The sequence below is a fragment of the Symphodus melops genome (assembly GCF_947650265.1).
Source record: "Symphodus melops genome assembly, chromosome: 15".
NCBI classification, from domain to species: Eukaryota; Metazoa; Chordata; class Actinopteri; order Labriformes; family Labridae; genus Symphodus; species Symphodus melops.
Window position 1 is genome coordinate 5,668,516 of NC_136705.1, and position 21,374 is coordinate 5,689,889.

Below are 21,374 nucleotides of genomic sequence, written 5' to 3' on the forward strand. Positions count from 1 at the left end.
TTTTAAAGTGAGGATGTATACGTAACTTGTCAGTAAGTGTATTCACCTTGGGAGAGGCCAGTCAGCGTGGCCCCTTTAAGGAGAGACCGGCCCGAGTGCAGGCTGCAGCTGCAGGAGGCTGTAAGGCTTTGCAGACGGGGTTAAAAAAAAAAAAAACACTAAAGCTGAATCAGGCGGAGGAACATGTTATTGGTGTGCTGATGTAGTCCAACAAGAAAAGTAAAGGGCTATGAATGCTTTCAATATGGCGTACATTTATCCCGACGTCGCATATTTGGTCGTGAATTACACAAGAACATTTTAAGTCATTGTTTGAGGAAGGCAAACTTAGTTGTTTAAACTACAGTAGATGCTCATTTAGCACCACAAGCAGCCTGACTGGAAATCAAACCTCTATCCTGACAGTGTGACGAGACAACGATGTGCCTCACGCGTGGCAGAAACAAGAATAAACCAGAGTCCGTTAAAAACATGGAATAATATCACACAGTTTAAGCACATGATGCATCAAGTAATACATAATGGAAAGCAACTCTGCAATGAACTCTGAATAAATAAAATCATCTGCTTCTATATATTTACACACACGACAAATGAAGTACGGTGTATTATCTCATGGAACATTTTAAATGCACAAATGGATGTCACATTTGTCTGAAATAAATACTTGAACACTCTGTTCAGAGGACACACGGTAAACACATTCACTTAAAGGTGAATACATGTCGGAGACTGCACTGGATTTAAAGCAGCATGTAGAGCGAGCAACTCAAAAAACAAGGACAAAGAAAATACATAAAAATTGCAAAACAACTTCCCACGTGATGCAACTTGGCTTCACTGTCTGAAGACGAGGAAAAACGAGAAATAAATATAACAGCATTTCATTTTAAAGTGATCTGTCGCTGCGGTGTCCATGCGTCGTATTTCTTAGAATTCAACTGTCAGTCAAAGATTGTGGGGCAGGATTTCCCCCCCCCCTCTTTGGATTAGTTGTAAAAGGAAGAGAGAAAGAAGTTGAAGTCGTAACGTATCCTAATCAAATCAAAAGAAATGCCCACAATGGACATGAAAATACAAGATCAAATAAATAAACTCATCTCATCTGCCTTGAAGGTATTACATCGAGCATCTTACAGAGACATGTTTTCAAAGAGCACGTTTCTGTGTTGTCGCTTGTTTTCGGGTGTAAACGGGAGCACATTCAGTCTGTAATAGGTTTTCAAAGAGGAAGAAGCAAATCATGTAAAATAAAGCTTTGAAGCAGCAGCTTCTTCTCATTTCTCAATGTTTACATCCTCATTTCCTTTCCTTACCTGTCCTGCTCTCCTCCACCTAAGATGCAAAGTGTAGAAGATATATAAGGAGTGAGGGGGGGGGGGGGGGGGGGGGGGGGGCATCAGTGCGTCAGATTGTCATCTTAAGGCGGTGTTCATGAAGTCTGCTTTATGGCACATCTATGTCTTTGGCCCCATGTGTCGTTTCAGCCTGTTCTTTGTTCTGCTGTCATTCATCATCGATGTAAGCAATATTGATAACTTATCCTGTAAATCTGTGTATGCATATTAAGCCTCCTGTACGCATGACGTAAAGACTTTCTCTAATAACACACCTGTGCGTCTCTGCTCACAGCTACTGAAGCAAGCGTCTTCTCTCCTCAAGATACAACTTACAGGAATCAGGTCATCCTTTGAGGCGAAGCGAAATCAGTTAGCAGGATGATAGAAGAGAGAGGAGACAAGGAGGCAGAAAAAAGAGAAACGAGAAGAGCCTCTTCTGTGTGTCCGTTTGTGTGTGTGTCCGTGTGTGTGTGTGTGTGTGTGTGTGTGTGTGTGTGTGTGTGTGTGTGTGTGTGTGTGTTCAGTCTTTGGTTGTTTGTTGTTGGGAAATGAGCAACTTCAACTGAAGAAACACAGGCAGAAATAGCACATTCACTCTCCACTGCCAATCAAATGATGATGTCACATTCTTCAATGTCATCCCTTTTGAAACCTCCTCAATGTGCCACAAGTCCGTTAAACTCCAGCAATCACACACGAAATCGATCTACTGCATAGCGACCTGTAGCCAATGACATCGTCAAAGTTTTTCATTCTTCACCGAATAACTGGCTTCTTGCGTTTGCATTTCTTTGCTGCAACGTCACAGAATGATGTCATAGAGTCTGCCAACGCGGCCCAGCCACTCACGCAGCGCCTGGCGGACTCGGGCATCGCTCACGTGGCAGCTGAGCTGGCTGAGGCAGGGGTACAGCGCCGGCTGGAGAGCCAAAAAGGAGGCGTCTGACAGGAGGAGGACCTGATTCAGGAGGGTCAGGACCATGTTGGTCCACGCCTGAGAGGAAAGAGAAGCCTTTAGGAATTTGTCTGAGGGTCTCATTCATTTCATTTAAATATCATTTTCTATTAGAGTCCTGAAAAGCAAGTGGAAAAAGAAAAACTGGTGACCTGATTTCTTTCATGTGTTTTTGACCTAAAAACAGATTCTAAAAAAGGATTGGCCAGTCTTTTATAGATGCTTATTACAATTAAGTTGGCAACAAACAAAGCTGTATTTGGTGGGAAAAAAAAGGCCAACATATGTTTTGTTAGTAACTGTCTACAGACATGAAGAAATCAGATACCTTATATTAACTAAACAAATGTATTTCATGTGAACTCCAGGATTTGAGAGTCTGTTTTCGTAAAAAAATGGTTGTTAGTTAAGACACTTTAATTCATATATACACCAGCCTGCTATCATAGACATCTGCTTTTCAATATGAGAACCATAGCAAGTGATTGGTTGGTAACTTTTTCTCTTGTTCGGGAAGTTAATTTCCCCATTAAAAGCCTCGATAGACATTTCACTAAATCTTTATATAAGAGTTTGACGCCTGGACCCAAAACAACACGTCTGATTCGGTACAAAAATAATGTTGAAAAACTGAGAAAAAGATTTTATAATCATTGGTAGGACAGTTCTTTTCCCCGACATCACGAAAGATCAACTGTGCTTGCTATTATACAATCTTTTACAGGAGCATATACTGTGCCATTGTTCAAATAGAAAAACATTTTAATTTGACTTTGCACGCACTATACCTGAATCTGAGCCTCGGAGTCTCTCAGCGAGATGCTGTGGGAGCTGATAGTGGATCCTGATCGGGGTCTCTTCTCCTGCCTCAGGACTTCCGGTCCTGCGCTAACCGAGTGCCTCAAAGGGGGACACTGCTGGTCCACCAGATGCTGAGGCCTCTGTGGGGGCCTTTGCGGCTCCACCGGGCCCCTCCTCTCCCCGACTCCTCCTCCTGCGGCGGCAGCTCCTCGGCCTTGCTCCTTCATAAACAGGTTAACGTGACTCTGCTGTGGCTGTTGCTGCTGCTGTTTCCTGCGCTTGTACTCCATCATCAGCTTGCTGATAGTTTTGTCTGTGGCGATGGAGTACAGTTTGTTCCCCGCGCTCTCCCACCATTCCTTTCTCCTGCCTGGTCCAGAGCTGCCGAGAGCGCCTCCTACAGAGCATCCTGTGACGCCTGAATCTCTCCTCTCACCTCCAGTCCTGAAGTGGTGGGGAAGACTGCCCGTGCAACTGTGAGGAGAGAGAATGGCAGCTTTAAATGGATGACTTACTCATTGGCTGAGGTGTCAACAACTGCAGTTCATCGAATGACCACTGGTTCCATAAGCTAGCTCACCCTCTTTAACCCAATAGTGAAACACTTATAAGGACAATACCTATAACAGAAAACACTTTAGGACCAGCTGTCAGCTGTCCTTCTTTGTTGTCATAATTCCTTTTGGAGAAACTGTCACCAGATTTCTCATCTCAATTATTAATATAGTATCTCTCATCCATACAAGCATGCAACCCACAGATGGAAAATAAGGATAGAAAAATAAAAAATAAACGACAATAAAAGACTAAAACAAGAAGGCAAAAAATGAAAACCAATAAATTAAAAGAGCATCAAATATATATATATAAATCACTACAATATCTTAAAACCTCAGTGGATGTGTGTTTACAGCATATGATCCTGAGTTTAGCTGGGGTCTGGGCGCTCACATGATCTCAGTGTTTTTGTGTAAGATAGGAATTCAACGAGCTGTTTATTTGTAGTCTTGGGGCGATAGGATAAAATCAAATATGTTACATATCATAGCCATCTTAGTCTTTTGTCTCCAAAAGCTGCAAACTAGAAAACATGATCGGAGTCAAAGGGACGTGCAGTTCTCCTGGACTGTGGAAAAGGAGGACAAACTGGAGGAGTTGTGTCTTCCCTTTTTGTACCAAGATAGAGTGGAAAAGGGAAAAATAAGGTTGACACAAATTGCTGCCGTTTCATAGCTAGCAGTGCTGTTAATTGTATTTAAATACCATCCATAAGGTCTCCTCTACTGATGTATTTTTCATGATGGCACCAATTGTTAAGTAAAGCTCTCTGTCATTTGCTGCTGTGCTCACAACGCTCTCATTTGAAAATAGTTTGTGTTTTGGAAACAACTTTCATGTCTGTCAATTTCAGCTCTTTATATGAACTAACCAAAACAAAGAAAGGACGGGACCACTAGTAACAGCGTTGTCAACAGCAACGGTGGAGGACAAACTAGACTGACTCTTCTCTTCTTGGTACTTTTGTTTGGTCTTAATTTGCGGCTCAAGCCAAATCAGGATTCCTTTAGATCGTTAATGTTTTGCTCTGAACACAATATCCATACAGACCGAATATGTTAAGGCCATCTAAATCCCAAGCTATCACTTTCACTGGAAGACTCAAGAGGTCTCAAATCACACCTGAATCCAGGGCTGGGTGTGGGCGTGTCTCCTGGTGATGCTGAACTCATGTCTGCTGTCTGACATCGGTTCCCGCCTTCCTCTGACGGCGTCCCCCTGGCTGAAAGCCCGCTCACGGACGTTGGGGTTGAAGTCTCAGACTGAAAGAGAGGCAAGAAGAAGACATGATCGCCTCCTCCTGCTCCGACTCCTCCCCTCTGCAGCATCGTCTCCTCCAGCGTGCTCTCCAGGTCCCGGTGCATTTGGATGTAGCTGTTACACAGATCCATGCACAGCTTGTAGAGGCGTTTGACCAGCCAGGCCCAGTCGACGCTTCCCAAAGGCTGCACGCTGAGAGACGGAATAGGAGCTCGCCAGTGATGACGTTTATCACGACCACGAGGGGGGCTGACCTAAAACGAAAGGACCCAGATCAAAGGAAATGATTTGATATCTCGTATTACAACGTATCGTTCTTCTTCATTGTAAACCTTCTCAAACATACCATAAAGAGAGAGAGAGAGAGTGAGTGAGTGTGTGTGTCCTTGTGCATCACCTGTGCTGTTTCTTCAAAGATGTCTTCATCCTCTGAAGAGGCAGAGCCAGGGTGAGAGGAGTCAGAACTCCCCTCTTCTTCCTCATACAAGATCCTCTTCACCTGCACACAAATTCAATTGTAAATCTAAATCCTACTAATTTTTTTTGATGTGGTTGCATCTTTTTCATGTGGACTATGTGTTTCTACATGGTTATCATGGTCATAGGTGAGTCCAGTGAAAACTCTTAAATGCTACTACTATAGGTGACTCTCGCTGCACAGATCCATAAACAAAAATATTCATGGAGCAAAACAGTGAGGAGCAAAAAAAAGCTGCAGAGTTCTGATGATGCGTTTCTACCTGCTGAGCGCTCATGCCGTCGGCTTGGCTCAGCGTTGCGCACAGTAACGCCTGGAAGTACAGGTTAAAGCTCATGGCAGACTGACGGTACAGGTTAGCCGCTCCACAAACACCCGACACCTTCATCAGCAGGTACTTCAGACCCGGCCGAGTGTCAAAATCCCGAGCTGTCCTGCACGAGATGAGATCACAAGATAGTCAGTCAAATGCAACCTGTAGTATTAGTAATGTTGAGGTTATAACCATGAGACGATGCCTTTAGTTAATGTTGTATAAAAATAGCTGCATGACACATCTTTACAAAACAATCACATGCATGTATGCCTAACTTCCTTGCGGTAGTTATTACCTGTAAGAGTCGAGCAGCAGATCCAGGATTATGGCTAAATTAGTCATGGAGATGTAGCGTAGGAACCCAGCAGAGCTTCTGCTGGGCTCGGAGCTCACGGGTGTGACCTTTTCTTGACCCTCAGGTTGCTTGACAAACTCCTCCAGCAGGATGTCGTAGAGGTTCTGGAGCAGGACCTGGTGGGACAGCAGGCTCACCACAATGGTCCTGAATGGGATGCTGCAGGAAATCAGACACCGATATAAAGTACTAGTCTGTGATGATTCACTCTTACAGCTTCTGTTTTCTGGCTTCTGAACAAAATGTGTGCAACAATGAGAAGGGCTTTAATATCTAAAATATGAAATGATTGATAAATTCAAATGTCTTAACAATAGTTTACTATCATTTTTTTGGAAAACAGATAAAAGTTTGATGACATAAACTGACAAAAACATCTCAGATGTACTGACTAAAGCACTGATTGATCATAAAAATGTCTACAGGTATATAAGGATGGTACAGTTGGACTTGGAAGTTAGAAAAACTCAAGTTCAGAATCTGTTGGTTTGTCTTGCAAACCAAGGGGCATCCAAAACCGCCATTTGAAACAGACCATTCTTCACCGTGATGTTTTTCTTTAACGTCTGATGACATAGTAAGTCATCGTATGATTTAATTCTGTAAATATCTCACATATTTGTCCTTTAAAGTAAACACTAACTTAAGTACAAAAACAGGCTTACATACATTTAATTAGGGCAAACTGTACATGCAAAGCAAAGTACAGAAAAAAACCACAATGGCACAGAGAATAGTCTTACCCAATTTTCCTTTTAAATGAAGCAGAAGGAAAAGCATAAAACGTTGATCAGAGTTAGATTCAGTGAGGTCATTTTGCTTAACTTGCTTTTTATTAATTCATTTGTTTTTTGTCAAAACAAGAGACATAGCTTGCCCCTCCCTCCCCCATCCCCCAGAAGTCTGACTTATCAATAATGTTGAAACGTATAAAGTATTCTGCAGAGTGACGGAAAGAGGGAATAAAAAAAACACCTTAAACTTACTTATTAGCTTTATATGAATAAACCAAAGACACATCTATTCATATATATTTTAAAGACTATATATTAAACACAAAGTTGCTTCCATAGAATTGGTGTGAGGTTAGAAAATAGTGTACGTCAACATGCCACTGTGTGTCCATTCATGTGAAAGTGTTGTCCACCTTTTCTGAGCGTGTCCGTTGGACTGTGCGTCAGGAGGCAGCTCGATAATGAGAACGCAGGACTGAGCATGCTCGAAGCCTTCCTTGTTGTTGGGTGTCTTTGGGGAGCACTGAGTGTCCAACATAAAGACCTGTGACAAAGAAAAAAAAACCAACCATAGACATGGAGAAACTGGACTAATTCTTTTTTTCCGGTCAGTAATGATGGTGAAGACTGAGAATAACAGAGGACAAAACAAGATCATTTTTACATTCCACAAACGTTTGCCCCAAAGACAGACCTGTTGAGCCATTGCCTTGATCCTCCAGTACTCGGCCTCAGCAGAAGGAGAGTGGGAAGGAGCTGCTACTTTGACCTCACAGGCATCTCCAGAAAAACTGTCTGATCCACTATGAAAGCACGCTAGAAGGTTCTACAGAGAGAGAGAGCGAGACAGCAACATGATACAAATGATGGTCACTGAAACAAAAGCTCACAGTTATTCAAAAACAATGAACATCAATGGTATAAATGATATAAAACCCATAACAATAGTAATAAAATGTGTTTTCTAGTACACAGTCTACAGTAAAACAGTAAAGACTATGGAACCATAAATAAAGTGCTTTTAAAGCCGTAAGCTAAAACATTGCACTTTTCTATCCTGATAAACTGCAAGTATGGCACAGTAAATAAAGTGTGTACATCTTATCCCGTGTGACCTGTATGCACGCTCATATATTATTCAGCTTTTCTATAAACCCGGACGAAGGTCACGTGTTAATATGTTGAATGCATGAGCTACAGTTTAAGGATTGACTGCCACATGCCATAAGCGGTTTTGTTGAGGCGTGCCAGTGTCCCACCAGTACTCTTTATGTATGCTCTATGATGGGTTTTTTTTCTTTCACATATAAAGACATCTCAGGATTTGTCTGCTGGTAATATTTGCAAAATTCAGGTCATGCGTGCAAATTCAAGAGCATGCATACGAGTGCAAATAAAACAAGAAAAGATAGAAATCAAATAAAGATAGATTTTTTTGTTTTTTACAACTAATAACGAGTAAGTATGAAGTAAACTATACACCCATTAACATGTGCATTAAGTGGAAAGTAACAGTTTAAGTTTAATAAACTCACATTTATCAGATAAAGTGACACGTTTGAGACAAAAAGAGCATCCAGCTCGAAGTAAGACGTGAATAACAGATTTTGACTTTGTGTATGAAACAGTTTAGGGAGTCAATGACGAGTGAAAGTGCGAGGAGTCCTGGTTATGGCAGTGTGAAAGACACTGTGGGGAATGTCAGTGTTCATAATTTAGACAGACTGTAGGTCCAACAAACAGAAACTATATATCAAGGTGTTTTGTATAACGTTAATCTATACTCAACAAAAATATAAACGCAACACTTTTGTTTTTGCTCCCATTTGTCATGAGATGGACTCAAAGATCTAAAATTCATTCCAGATACACAATATTACCATTTCTCTCAAACATTGTTCACAAATCTGTCTAAATGTGTGATAGTGAGCACTTTTGCTTTGCTGAGACAATCCATCCCACCTCACAGGTGTGCCACATCAAGATGCTCATCAGACACCATGATTAGTGCATAGGTGTACCTTAGACTGTCCACAATAAAAGGCCACCCTGAAATGTGCAGTTTTTGCTTTATTGAGGGTCTGGGGACTCAGAACCAGTCAGTATCTGGTGTGACCACCATTTGCCTCATGCAGTGCAACACATCTTCTTCGCATAGAGTTTATCAGATTGTCAATTGTGGCCTGTGGAATGTTGGTCCACTCCTCTTCAATGGCTGTGCGAAGTTGCTGGATATTAGTGGGAACTGGTACGCGCTGTCGTATACGCCGGTCAAGCACATCCCAAACATGCTCAATGGGTGACATGTCCGGTGAGTATGCTGGCCATGCAAGAACTGGGACATTTTCAGCTTCCAAGAATTGTGTACAGATCCTTGCAACATGGGGCCGTGCATTATCTTGCTGAAACATGAGGTGATGTTCATGGATGTATGGCACAACAATGGGCCTCAGGATCTCATCACGGTATCTCTGTGCATTCAAAATGCCATCAATAAAATGCACCTGTGTTCTTCGTCCATAACAGATGCCTGCCCATACCATAACCCCACCACCACCATGGGCCACTCGATCCACAACATTGACATCAGCAAAGCGCTCACCCACACGACGCCACACACGCTGTCTGCCATCTGCCCTGAACAATGTAAACCGAGATTCATCCGTGAAGAGAACACCTCTCCAACGTGCCAGACGCCATCGAATGTGAGCATTTGCCCACTCAAGTCTGTTACGGCGACGATCTGGAGTCAGGTTAAGACCCCGATGAGGACGACGAGCATGCAGTTGAGCTTCCCTGAGACGGTTTCTGACAGTTTGTGCAGAAATTCTTTGGTTATGCAAACCAATTGTTTCAGCAGCTGTCTGAGTAGCTGGTCTCAGACGATCTTGGAGGTGAACCTGCTGGATGTGGAGGTCCTGGGCTGGTGTGGTTACACGTGGTCTGCGGTTGTGAGGCCGGTTGGATGTACTGCCATATTCTCTGAAACGCCTTTGGAGACGGCTTATGGTGGAGAAATGAACATTCAATGCCCGAGCAACAGATCTGGTTGACATTCCTGCTGTCAGCATGCCAATTGCACGCTCCCTCAATGCTTGCGCCATCTGTGGCATTTTGCTGTGAGACAAAACTGCACATTTCAGAGTGGCCTTTTATTGTGGGCAGTATAAGGTACACCTGTGCACTAATCATGGTGTCTGATGAGCATCTTGATGTGGCACACCTGTGAGGTGGGATGGATTGTCTCAGCAAAGCAAAAGTGCTCACTATCACACATTTAGACAGATTTATGAACAATGTTTGAGAGAAATGGTAATATTGTGTATCTGGAATGAATTTTAGATCTTTGAGTCCATCTCATGACAAATGGGAGCAAAAACAAAAGTGTTGCGTTTATATTTTTGTTGAGTGTAATTGTGAAAAAATATACCCAACATGGTATCAAAAACAATTCATGCCGTTGTCGTGGAGCAAACTCATAGTCTGACCGAGAGTTAAAAGACTGTTTCTAGTTTTCTGGGCTACGACTCCATTCTTAAAACCTAAACTTGTCCAAGCCTTGACTGTAAGGGACGAACTCTTATTGAAGGCAAGGACATAAAAACAAAAATAAACAAATGTACGCATCTTCATACTAAATATTGGACACTTTAAAGCTGCATTATTATCACAGGAGCTGTCCACAGGGAACTACGAGAACTTTAGGTTCAGGTCAAGTACTCAAAACATTTAATTCTATCCACTATTTATTTTATATGTGGAACAATGAACCAGTATGTTGTTTTTGTTTATGGATAATGTGCTTTGATACATTAATAAAGTTACGGAATAAAGCACAAAACAGGTGGACCAGGACAAAGACCAGAGCCCTTTAGCCTTTATTTTGATGACAAAGTAAGACATGGAAATTGAGACTTGCATTGTAGCATGAAAGCATCACACAGTCTTATTGTTCACCGTTTTGAGCTGTTTTGACTGATATGTAACCTACATGACCCCACATCACATCCGACCCTAACATTTAAAATTCCATCAAAAAAGTAGAACAAACAACTCTCAGAAAAATAGTTTTTACTTCATATGTAATAAAATATTCAGGTAAATATTTACAAAAAAACCAGACGGGCCGAGGACAAAATGTTCTAAATGTTCTAGCAGCAGCCTGTGACATGCCACTGGATAACAGGAGCTTTGCCATAATCGGTCATAAGACCTAAATGAATATGATGTGCCACATTAACAATAACGTCACTCCTTACATGCACCACTGTCGCAGACTGTTATATAAACAAAACAGTGTGGCTGTGAGCATTTTAAGCTAACTGTTGAGATTTTTTCATATTAAACTTGACGCACAATTGTAAGCCCTTAAAACTCCTGAGACAAACTAGAGATAAACACTGGAGTTTAAATCAAGCTGCTGTGATAATCGTGTTCGGTACTCGTGTGTAAGATCAGTCCCTTGCATTGCTCCGACAAGAACTGACAACAAAATAAAAGTTGGGGTTGCTCTCATACAGACTGCAGTTTAATAATAACACCTTTAATGTTGTATTTGTGAGTTAGCTGCTTAATTTAATCGATATATCCATCCATCCATCCATTTTCTACCGCTTATCCGGGGCCAGAGACACCCAGACTTCCCTCACCCCAGACACCTCCTCCAGCTCGTCCGGTGGGACCCCGAGGCGTTCCCAAGCCAGCCGAGAGACATAGTCTCTCCAGCGTGTCCTGGGTCTACCCCGAGGCCTCCTCCCGGAGGGACATGCCCGGAACACCTCCCTAGGGAGGCGTCCAATCGATATATTCTTCTCAAAAACAGAAGCCTATATAGATAGATGTGATAGATGTAATTTATTGATCCCAAGTTGGGAAATTGAGGAAAACAACATTTTATAATGGGATTTTTACTTGCAAACAAACAGCTTAAATTTCACATACACTGCCGGTTCGAACATTTTACTGTGACATTGGTTACCTCTGTTTTGCTTCTATTACTACTTTTCAAAGGGGACAGAATGACTTTGCCCAGGCACTGAACCTTGGAGACCTTTTCAGAAACAGGTTTACTCTCTTAAAACTGTCGATGTAAAACAGGGCTTCTGAAGAGCGCACACATGAACAGCACACTAGTACAAAGCTAGCAAAGTGTCACCTATCCGTGTCTCTCAACTTCAACAGTCAAATGTTCTATATTTATATACAATAAGGATCAAAGAGGAACGTAAAAACAACACAACAATGAAACATCATGTTTAATCATCATTGTGTTCTTGCTCCCTCCAATGCTTTTTGACAAACATAGGCTATCAGGATCTGCTGCTAGCTAAACTGCTGCTTTAAGGTTTGGATTCATTCAGAGTACTGGGCCAGTCTTTACATTTTTGTGTGAACAGTAAATATCAACACACAATAAAATGATAGAAAAATCTAAAAAAAAAAACAAAAAAACAGAGCAAATCACAATCTTTTTGCTCCAATCAAAATTAAAATTTTAGCTTGTTCAGAGTCCTAAAATAGAACTTTCTGGAAACAAGTGAAGAAAATTTATCAATGCTGACCAGCACATCTTGATCATTTTATCTCCCAAGAACACACAAACACACGCGCTAACCCACACACACACACACGCTAACACACAGATGTGGCTCTAAGCTGTAAAGCTGCTTAGCTGCAGTCAGTCAGGCAGCTGCTAAACAACTGCAGGAACACACCAAACCTTCAATAAAAGAAGCCGAACCATGTCACCTCTACTCAAACCAAACAAACGCGCACACACACACACACACACACACACACACACACACACACACACACACACACACACACACACAAACAAACAAACACACAAGCATGAAAAAGCAGGAGGTAGATTTCAGCCTTCGACTCCAGCTGAGGCTGTACTGTCAAATCTGTGTTCTCCTACCGCACACGTAACACCATATCCACACAGAAGTTAGACACTATCATCATCTTTATTATCATCATCGTCCTCACTGTCAGTTATCGTGGGATCAAGATTATGCAAAGTTTAAAGCCAAAGAAATGTTCCCCTTTGAAACTTGCAGGGTCCCTGTTTAAAGTCTACCAACTTTTCATACTTCATTAAAAAAACAACTTCGCAAGTCGGACCTCTGAAGGCACAACGGGTGATATGTAATAATGTGAAAAGTGATTTACCTTTATTTTATATCACTGATGAATCATTAGCCAATTTGGACTCATCAGTTGTGATTATTAAAAGTTCAGCTGCTTCCAAACATTGCATGACAGTAATGACCTTGTGATCTATTTTGGCTCAAATAGTAATGTAGGGTTTTCACATGCTCGTGGATGTCCCAAGATGCCAACAACAGGACTGCTCAATCATTCAAATGTTTTAAATCACTGCTCATGACAAACCTATTTATGTTGGCTTGAATACAAGTTGAACTTGACATTTTGAAATGTTGTTATACCTTGTGGGCTTGTAAGAGGTTTAAAGTGTTTGTGTGACAAAGCAGTAGAAAGCTGCAGGAAAACCCTACGCTACAACCTACACAATGTATTCAGTCTCATAAAGTATGACAAAAATGGATGGCTGTCATTAAACATGTCTAATTCTTTTTATGATAACCAACAGAAACGACTGTAGCACAAATTGTAATGAATCAAAAATATACAGCAGCATAAAATGAGTGTTCAGATTCAAACCTGCCTTTGGTCTTTTATCAGAAATATATTCACCAATTAAAGCTGCATGTTAAATTGACCAGTTTTGCATTTGCAATGTACAGTTTTGCAGTAGGTTTTTGAATAATAAAGGACAGTGTTAAAAAAGTATTGGTATTGTTTTTTGTATTTGGGTGCAAAAGAGAGATAAAAAGCTTTAAAGCAGCATTTTGTAGTTTAAAGTGACAAAAAAAAGAAATGCAACAGATGTTTAAGAGTGACACAGTTTAGGAGACAGTTGTTATTCACAGCTGCAGGAGGTTAACTGGGGTTATCAAGCTTAACACGGAGTGTCAGCATGTTGACAGTATTAGCAGCAAATGCTTTTAGATTACTTCTGTCCCAACCCGCAGCTTCAGATTGGGGATGGATTATGAGGTTTACTATAGCTGACTGGCCTGTTGAGTGTGAGAGTGTGTGTAAGAGAGGGAGTGAGAGAGAGAGATGATTCTGTTGGTTCATGCTCGACCTGCTCTTTGTCAATTCCTCCTTACATTTGAGACTACATTTATGTTTTACAGCTAAGCATACAAGACATTTCATGTCCATAATACCGCATGAATCTGCAAGCAACTGTGTATCTGTGAGGCTTGCGTGTGTGTATTTTTGTGTGTGTACCTTGACAGGCTCTAACGTAGCAGAGAAAGCGTCCTGCAGAGCACAGCAGGCTAACCTCCACATCTCCTCTGTGAACACCGGACCCACTGTGACCAAGACATATCTGCAGAGAAACAAGCTGGAGTTAGACCAGTTAGAGAATAAAGAACTGAGCCCTGACCTGTCAGCTTCAGTCCAAGACTTGTTTTTAAAACTTTACATGGGTTGGTATCATTGCATTTATTTAAGCAGTTGCACCAACATGCTCCAGTCAGAGCACTGCGGTCAACACCAGATGCTCATGGATGTCCCAAGAGGCCAATAACATAACGGCTCAATCGGTTTAATATTTCAAATCACTGATTAAGAAAAAGCCTATTTATGTTAGCTTGAATACAAGACATTTTGAAATGTTGTTATGCCCCTATTTTCATGTTAGTTATTGTCCTTTATTTCTTAATCTGTATTCCTCTTTTTATTCATGTTCATCCTTTTATATTGTTTTATAATCTGCACAGCAATTGAAGAAGTATTTATTTACATTCCTGAAGATAGTTTCCATTTCAGACTATTTGCAAAAAGTGCCGACTCCAACAAGGAGAAAGCACAACAACCAAAAGAGGCACTCATTCTGCAAGGGTCACATTTTGCAAAATACACTTTTACACATGTTTTCTGACACTAATACGCGTCTCTAGCCTGTCTGAAAATCCACCAATTATGACAAAAGTCGATCCTCTCCATCTTTTGCCTGCTCCACTATTTTAGAAAAATATTTGTTTAAAAAACGCAGTTTGGACATTTTCCCTTTGTGACATCAGAAAGGGCATAACCCCTCCTCCGTGTGGATAACACTAACACAGGTAGGTGTTTGTTCTGCCCTCTGAGTCTGCGTTCTCACCGTATACAATTGGGCATGGAGTGAGAAAGCCAGAGCCAGCCAAGCCCTTCCAGAGAGCGGCGTGATCTGGCACAGCTCATTTACATTTAAAGCCACAGGCACAGAAACAGCCTGTTCTGAGCAGGGCTGAAATAGAGGGGTTTAAAAGCATGAATAAATACATGATAGGAGCGGATTTTTTTGCAAGAAACTTTACTGACTTGTTTTTTGGGAACTCTAGGACATGTATAAACTTGTTGAAAATGAATGGTGTGACCTTTAATAAACGTATATTAACCAATTATGTGAGCAAGCATCATTCGTTACTTTAGTTAACATAACTGGCAGTTGTTGCTCTTACTTCTAGGTTAAAGCAAGATAGATAGATAGATAGATAGATAGATACTTTATTGATCCCGAGGGAAATTCAAGTGCACACATTAAAAATAAAAAAGGCAAAGATAAAATGATGGCTACAGCATTTGATAACATGAACTGATAAATCGGGATGGTGCTAAAGAAAGAACAGACAACAAACAGAGGGAGGAAGGGAGGGAGACAGACAGTCTAAACATGAACCTCACTGCGTTGCTTTACTGACACAAGGTCAGTTTTGTGTGGTCACCTGATGCAGGAGCAGCCCACTCTGGAGATGGTTTCTGCGGGCTCAGACACGCACGCCACCAGCAGCTTAAACAGATCCTTCAGCATCAGGTTGATCAAAGACTCGTAACCAATATCTGCATAACACAGACACACACAAACACACGTCACAAGGACACAGGATGTCCCATCAGCACGTGGGATAGAGGTGCAGCGGCAACACTTTCATTTGACTAAAGAGGAGGAACAAGTGGAACAACAAGTCATCAATCACGCTCTATTTCATGTGGGTGCACACACAACGGATTGAACACGAGACAAGCGATAACAGTTCTTATGTGACAGCACAGTTTGAGATTAGAACATCCTATCAGAGATGTATGTTCCTCAGATTAAAAATGAATCTCCTTGTTTCAGATTCCTCACACGTTTTTGTTCTTTTTAATTTCTTCTCTATTTTTCTCTGTTCGTCTTCTCTTTTTTGGATCGTGAAGATTATATACAAGATTCTCCTCTGCATGTGTTTGGAAGCACTTCCCTTGACTCTGCATATTCCAAATCATACTTCATCTTTAGCATCTTTGAAATCCTCTGAAAATAGTGAAAGCAGTGTTAGGTATGTAAAAAGGTGCTTCCTCAAATTGTTTTTTTTTTACATTATTACAATGACATAAAAAAGTTTTATTTTTTTAAATAAAAGAGGAACAGTGGCTGCAGGAAGTGAAGGTTTAAATAAACAATTCAAAATAATCGTCGATCAAAACACTCTGAATCTAGGTCAATATATTTAGAAGTACTAAACGGAAGGCTTAGAACTGCACAAAGCACTCCGCCGCCAGTCGACCCTGATCTTTTTTTTTTAATATCTTAAAAATATGGGGTTGCACTGAGTCGAGGTCTCACAAGCTCTGAATCTTCAGGTCACAGAGGGACACGAGAGGGATTTAAGTTTCTGTAGTCTCTTCAGGCTGTTTGCTCTCATCGTACAAAAAAACGCTGCAAACTCATCTCCAGCTCCAGACGTGTGAATGAACAACCTGGCATTTGGATGCGATGTGAAGAACTATGTGGCACAATCCCTTTTCACACTCAAAGCTTGGTCTCACCTGAGTGGATGAAACTGTTGATGTGCTCCACCACCAGCTCGCAGCACAGGCCAATGGCGTGCTTGAAGTTTGCTGCCGCCACATCCCAGTAGGAGTGGTCGCCATGGCTACGCTGCAGCCACAGGGCCATCACAGGAAGCAGCAGCTGAATGACGGAGAAGATGCCAAACCCCGGACCTGGAGGGAGGAGGTTGCAGAAGTCCGTATATTCGCTTAACAAGAAAGATATGTTTGACAACTTCACAGATGAGATGAAGCGGGCTCCAATCTCAGCTTATTGAGGACTTTTTTTCCTTCAGTCTGATCATGATCATGTGTTGACACAGGTCATGTGACTAATTCGGTCGTCCAAAGACATCAAAATGTGCAGGTGTAAACAGGTTTACTCAGCGATTTATTGAAATATTTCATGTTCTTTCTGTCAATAACTGACTGAACACGTCACAAACTCCTTCTCCACACTTTTCTGAGCAGGTGAGGTGTGTTTTCTAGTCGCTACCTGGTACAGTGGTGACCTCTCTGAGCAGAGTAAACAGCAGCTCCAGAGTTGGCGGTTGGTGTTGGCGTGGACAGTTTGACACGGCTGCTGTAAGCTGCTCCAATAACAAAATCCACACCTGGATCAGACCTGTGGGGCAGAGAACAGCGCTGGTCAGACAGAGTGGAAATACAAACAGGAACTAACTGATGTGGACCGCAGACACATTACCTGTGTCATCATCAAACTCCTGCAGGACACAGTCCATCCCGTCCTCAGTACTGATGGAGCGTTCCTGGGCTCTCATTGGCAGACTGGCAAGCCGCGCCCCCAAGAACACCGGCTTGGATGGCATCTTGTAAATCTTTGCTAGCAGCTGTCAAATAAAAAATAAATCCTTTATGTCAAAGAAATAAACGATGCCGGCAAATATCTGCTAACTCAACAAAACTTCACTTCATGAAAACTAGGCCCAACTGACTCTACAGGGTTTAATATTCCTGTGGGATTTCTACTTTATTCATCAGGCCGTCATGAAAAAAACTGAATTTTTAGAGGAACATTAAAAATTAAAAATTATAAATGCAACACTGACGAGCTCGTAACACCAATAAGAGCGTATTTAAGTGGCATAACGATGGCCCAGTTGTATTAAATAACTATTAGCAGAGTTTGACTGCTCAAAAGAAGAAGAGGACTCACTCTGTCATCTATGTTTTTTAGTTACATTAGTATATAGTGCTGTAAGTAAGGTCTTTCTACCTTCTCTTTAGTAATGTTAACAGACAAAGAGTAAGGTCCTTTACCTGCTTTTTGTAAAGTATCTTGAGATCAATTATGAAATGACACTATACAAATAAAGATTGATTGATTATTTGAGATTGATCTGGTGCTGAAGAAAAAAGTAGGATTTTAAGTTTGCAGGTGATTTTCAGGGAACAGGAGTAAAAAAAAACCCTAAAAAAAATACATTTGTATCATGCTGCATACCGTGTTCATACAGTATAGTCAGACATCTAGCATACTGTAGCTGTTAAGTGTTGGGATCGAGGTCATAGAAAAGGTATTATCCTGCCTGTTAAACCTTTTAGTTCAGTAAGTAAATCTTGTCCCCACCAAATAACTCACAAAAGAACATCTTAAGAGTGATTCATAATCTTCTTCATGTGCATTCCTCATATGGTCCTCATGGGTCTTCCCTTGTGTCAGGAGATGTGTGTATATTTAATTAGTGCTGTTTTGTGTCACTTAAAATGACCACTCCCCCCTTCACTATAATACGTGCTGCTCTTTATGGAGCTAGTAGCCTTCATTGTACAATATCATCTCCTTAAAAGCTCTCGTGACCCGGATTTGGTAAGCTTGAAATGTTGTCTTCCAATCCACTATCACTTAAAACATAAAAAACAAAAAAATAAGAAAAATCTGATTTCCATATCCAAATCGTTCTGATCCAAATTAAACAACCAGGCAGCGGATTGGATGCCACGGCTCGTACCTGGGAACATTTCCGAAGATAGTCGAGAGCGGGTAAGCAGAGATCAGTGGAGCTGTAACCCGACACGTGGACACAGTCTCCAATCTCTTTATAGTCCACCTCTCCTGTGAACACACATAGACCCAAACACAATCAAAAACTATGAAAAAAAAAATTCTGGCTTATTCTTCTATGTAAAGTTTAAATGAAGCCAGGTGACACAGCAAGTCTTTGAAGTGTGAACATAAAACTGTTGACTTCACATTTAACTGCTAAAGACTCAGAATGTTGATTGAAACAAACTTTTTATTGGTGCTCATTCAGCACATTGTTGTGATCAAATGATGAATACGAACAACTTTTAAAAATAACGAGATAAAAAATAAATAAATAAATAAAAAACTGAATGTAAAAGTTTGACAAACCTAAGCCCTTGACGAACTTCATGAGACACATGATGTAGTCAGTTGCAGCATTGGCAAAAACCTGGATGTTATCAGTGTTGATGAAAGCCTCGAAGACGTCGAACACTGGAGCCTGGGACTTCCCTGGAGGTGAAGGTGTGACAGGAGGAATTTGGAGGCAGAGGAAAGGAAGGAATTAAGGAGAGAAACAAAGAAGGATTCATTTGTATTGCTTTTTAAAAAGGGAATGTGAAAGTACCCATAGAGTAATCCCCCAGAAGGTATTCTTTGGTGTCGGTCTTGCTGCTGTGGACGGTCCTCAGAGCGCTGAACAGAGGCCTCCATCCTGACAGAATCTGAGGGGAACACATCTCCACCAGCTCGCCTATCGACGTTATTACCTGAAGAGAAACGCTTCGAATGTCAAACCTCAGCTGTGGTGACTAACTGATCGATGCCATGGAATAATATTGGACAAACCTGGTCCTGCACGTCTTCGTCACAGAGCTCCAGCTGCATGATGTGCTCAAATGGCCTGAACAGCGCTTCGTTAAAGTGGAAATGAGAAAGCTCGGCCCAGCTCGTCAGCACCTCGGTCAGAACATCATGGATGAAGGAAACGGCCTTCTGGGAAACATGGCGCTCTTTGTGACATGCCGCCTGGGAGACAGAGACACTTTTACTGTGCGTGCACTGAGCAGGACGTCACAATGGCTGTCTAAGAGTTTATTCACGGCGAAGTGGCCGTGCCTGGCATCCATGTTTGACCTCATAATGTAGCTTTGACATGTATTTGACTTTACTTTCTTTCAGTGATCACTTAAATTTAATGGAGAAAAAAAAAACGAGTGTCCACAGAGTGAAGTTACCAGTGACAATGAGGCTAAATAAATATAAATAAGATACTGAGAACACGTTATTTAAATTTTAAAGATGTGTTTTGGTTTTTCGTGCCTTTACTCGAGACATAGGACAGTGGATTGAGTCAGACACATGAGGGGAGAGAGAGAGTGAGGAAAGACATCGGTATTATTTGTAGGAACTGGATCTTTAAAAAATAATTCTGATTCTAAGGGATCCTGATTCTTCTGCGTCAACGATTGTCAAAATGTCCGCCATTAGAAAAATCTTCACTTGGTTTAAAAAAAGCAAACTGTGTTGAAGTTTCTTACCTCCACCAGATGTGGGGCCACCACGCTCCAGGCCCTCATCATGTGCAGCAGGGGCCGGTTCTTGTTCCTGTTCCTGACGATCCGCAGCATGGCCTCTCCCAGGCGGAAGAGATGGAGAGCGCTGCGGCGGTCCAGCGTCGACTTAGCTTCTCCTGAGGACAGAAGAAAAAAATACAATTGTATTTGAATAGTCACAAGAATAAATATTTATAGCCTCGGTGTAATCGGATGCCTCAAGGTATATGTGTAGATTGAAGAGAGTCTGTGTTGATAAGTCTCACACACACAAGAGAGATGTCACCTTAGAGTCTGACTTTAAAATGTTCCAGTTCGAGGATATCCTACATGTTGATACCAAGAATAGAAAAATAGCTTATTGTCCTTCCAGGATTCATTTTAAAGCCCCGTACAAGATGCTTTATACGTTACTGTAGCTAAAGCTCAGGGAGAATCATAAGATCACTTATACCAGGAGGAATCTGATCATGTGGTTTTCAAAACTGAACCAGAGATGAGCAAGTTTTCTAAAACAGACGCTGTCAACGTAACCGCTGTAAAATCATTAGAACAAAGCACTAACGGGATGTTTAAAGTGTTCAATGTAATGCTGAACATCAACAAACCAATTCGGAGATATAAGCTTATTTACTGCAGTGTGTGTGTGTAGTTGTACCATATGCATGTGTGTGTGTTTGTACCTGGCATTGCCAGCGAGTAGTCTCCAGTGTCAGTGACGGAGTCGAACAGCTGGCACTGAGACGCTTTCCTGAGCTGCTGCAGGAAACCAACCAGACCCACCAGGTTCAACTTGGTGGCTGCTTCTTCAAACAACCTGGAACACACACACACACACGCACACACACACACACGCGCACACACATTTAGTGTTTTATTAACCTCTTGTGACCTCAGCCTTTGTGTTTTATGCTCATGTAAACGGGAAGTGTTTAAAAAAAAATCCTGAAAAGGGGCCAGGATTTTTTTTAAAACAAGATTTGTATGTAAAACAATAAGAAAATAAAAATGTCCTTATTTGGGACTTTGTAGCTTGTGGCTGCTCCTAAAATATGTCAGATTTAAATTCCATATCTTACGTTAAAGAAATGATGATTTGTCCCCTTTTGTCTTAGGTCAAGATTTAAATGAGTT

The 21,374-nt window shown here is 41.4% G+C and overlaps 1 protein-coding gene across 1 annotated transcript in view; it reads right to left on the reverse strand.

The window, feature by feature from the left end:
- Positions 1-234: 234 nt before the first annotated feature.
- The window catches only part of arfgef3 (ARFGEF family member 3), a 50,680-nt gene continuing 29,540 nt past the window's right edge, over positions 235-21,374 (reverse strand). The window contains exons 23-41 of the mRNA XM_079362676.1: positions 20,924-21,057; positions 20,226-20,377; positions 19,534-19,713; positions 19,313-19,454; positions 19,075-19,197; positions 18,671-18,774; positions 17,404-17,548; positions 17,194-17,322; positions 16,695-16,871; positions 15,611-15,725; positions 14,127-14,229; positions 7,492-7,623; positions 7,211-7,341; positions 6,004-6,222; positions 5,655-5,826; positions 5,312-5,413; positions 4,777-5,168; positions 3,084-3,570; positions 235-2,334 (exon numbers count right to left, since the gene is read on the reverse strand). Of these exons, the coding sequence (XP_079218802.1) occupies positions 2,143-2,334; positions 3,084-3,570; positions 4,777-5,168; positions 5,312-5,413; positions 5,655-5,826; positions 6,004-6,222; positions 7,211-7,341; positions 7,492-7,623; positions 14,127-14,229; positions 15,611-15,725; positions 16,695-16,871; positions 17,194-17,322; positions 17,404-17,548; positions 18,671-18,774; positions 19,075-19,197; positions 19,313-19,454; positions 19,534-19,713; positions 20,226-20,377; positions 20,924-21,057 (3,331 nt within the window). The 3' untranslated portion in view covers positions 235-2,142. The remainder of the gene's footprint in view (positions 2,335-3,083; positions 3,571-4,776; positions 5,169-5,311; positions 5,414-5,654; positions 5,827-6,003; positions 6,223-7,210; positions 7,342-7,491; positions 7,624-14,126; positions 14,230-15,610; positions 15,726-16,694; positions 16,872-17,193; positions 17,323-17,403; positions 17,549-18,670; positions 18,775-19,074; positions 19,198-19,312; positions 19,455-19,533; positions 19,714-20,225; positions 20,378-20,923; positions 21,058-21,374) is intronic.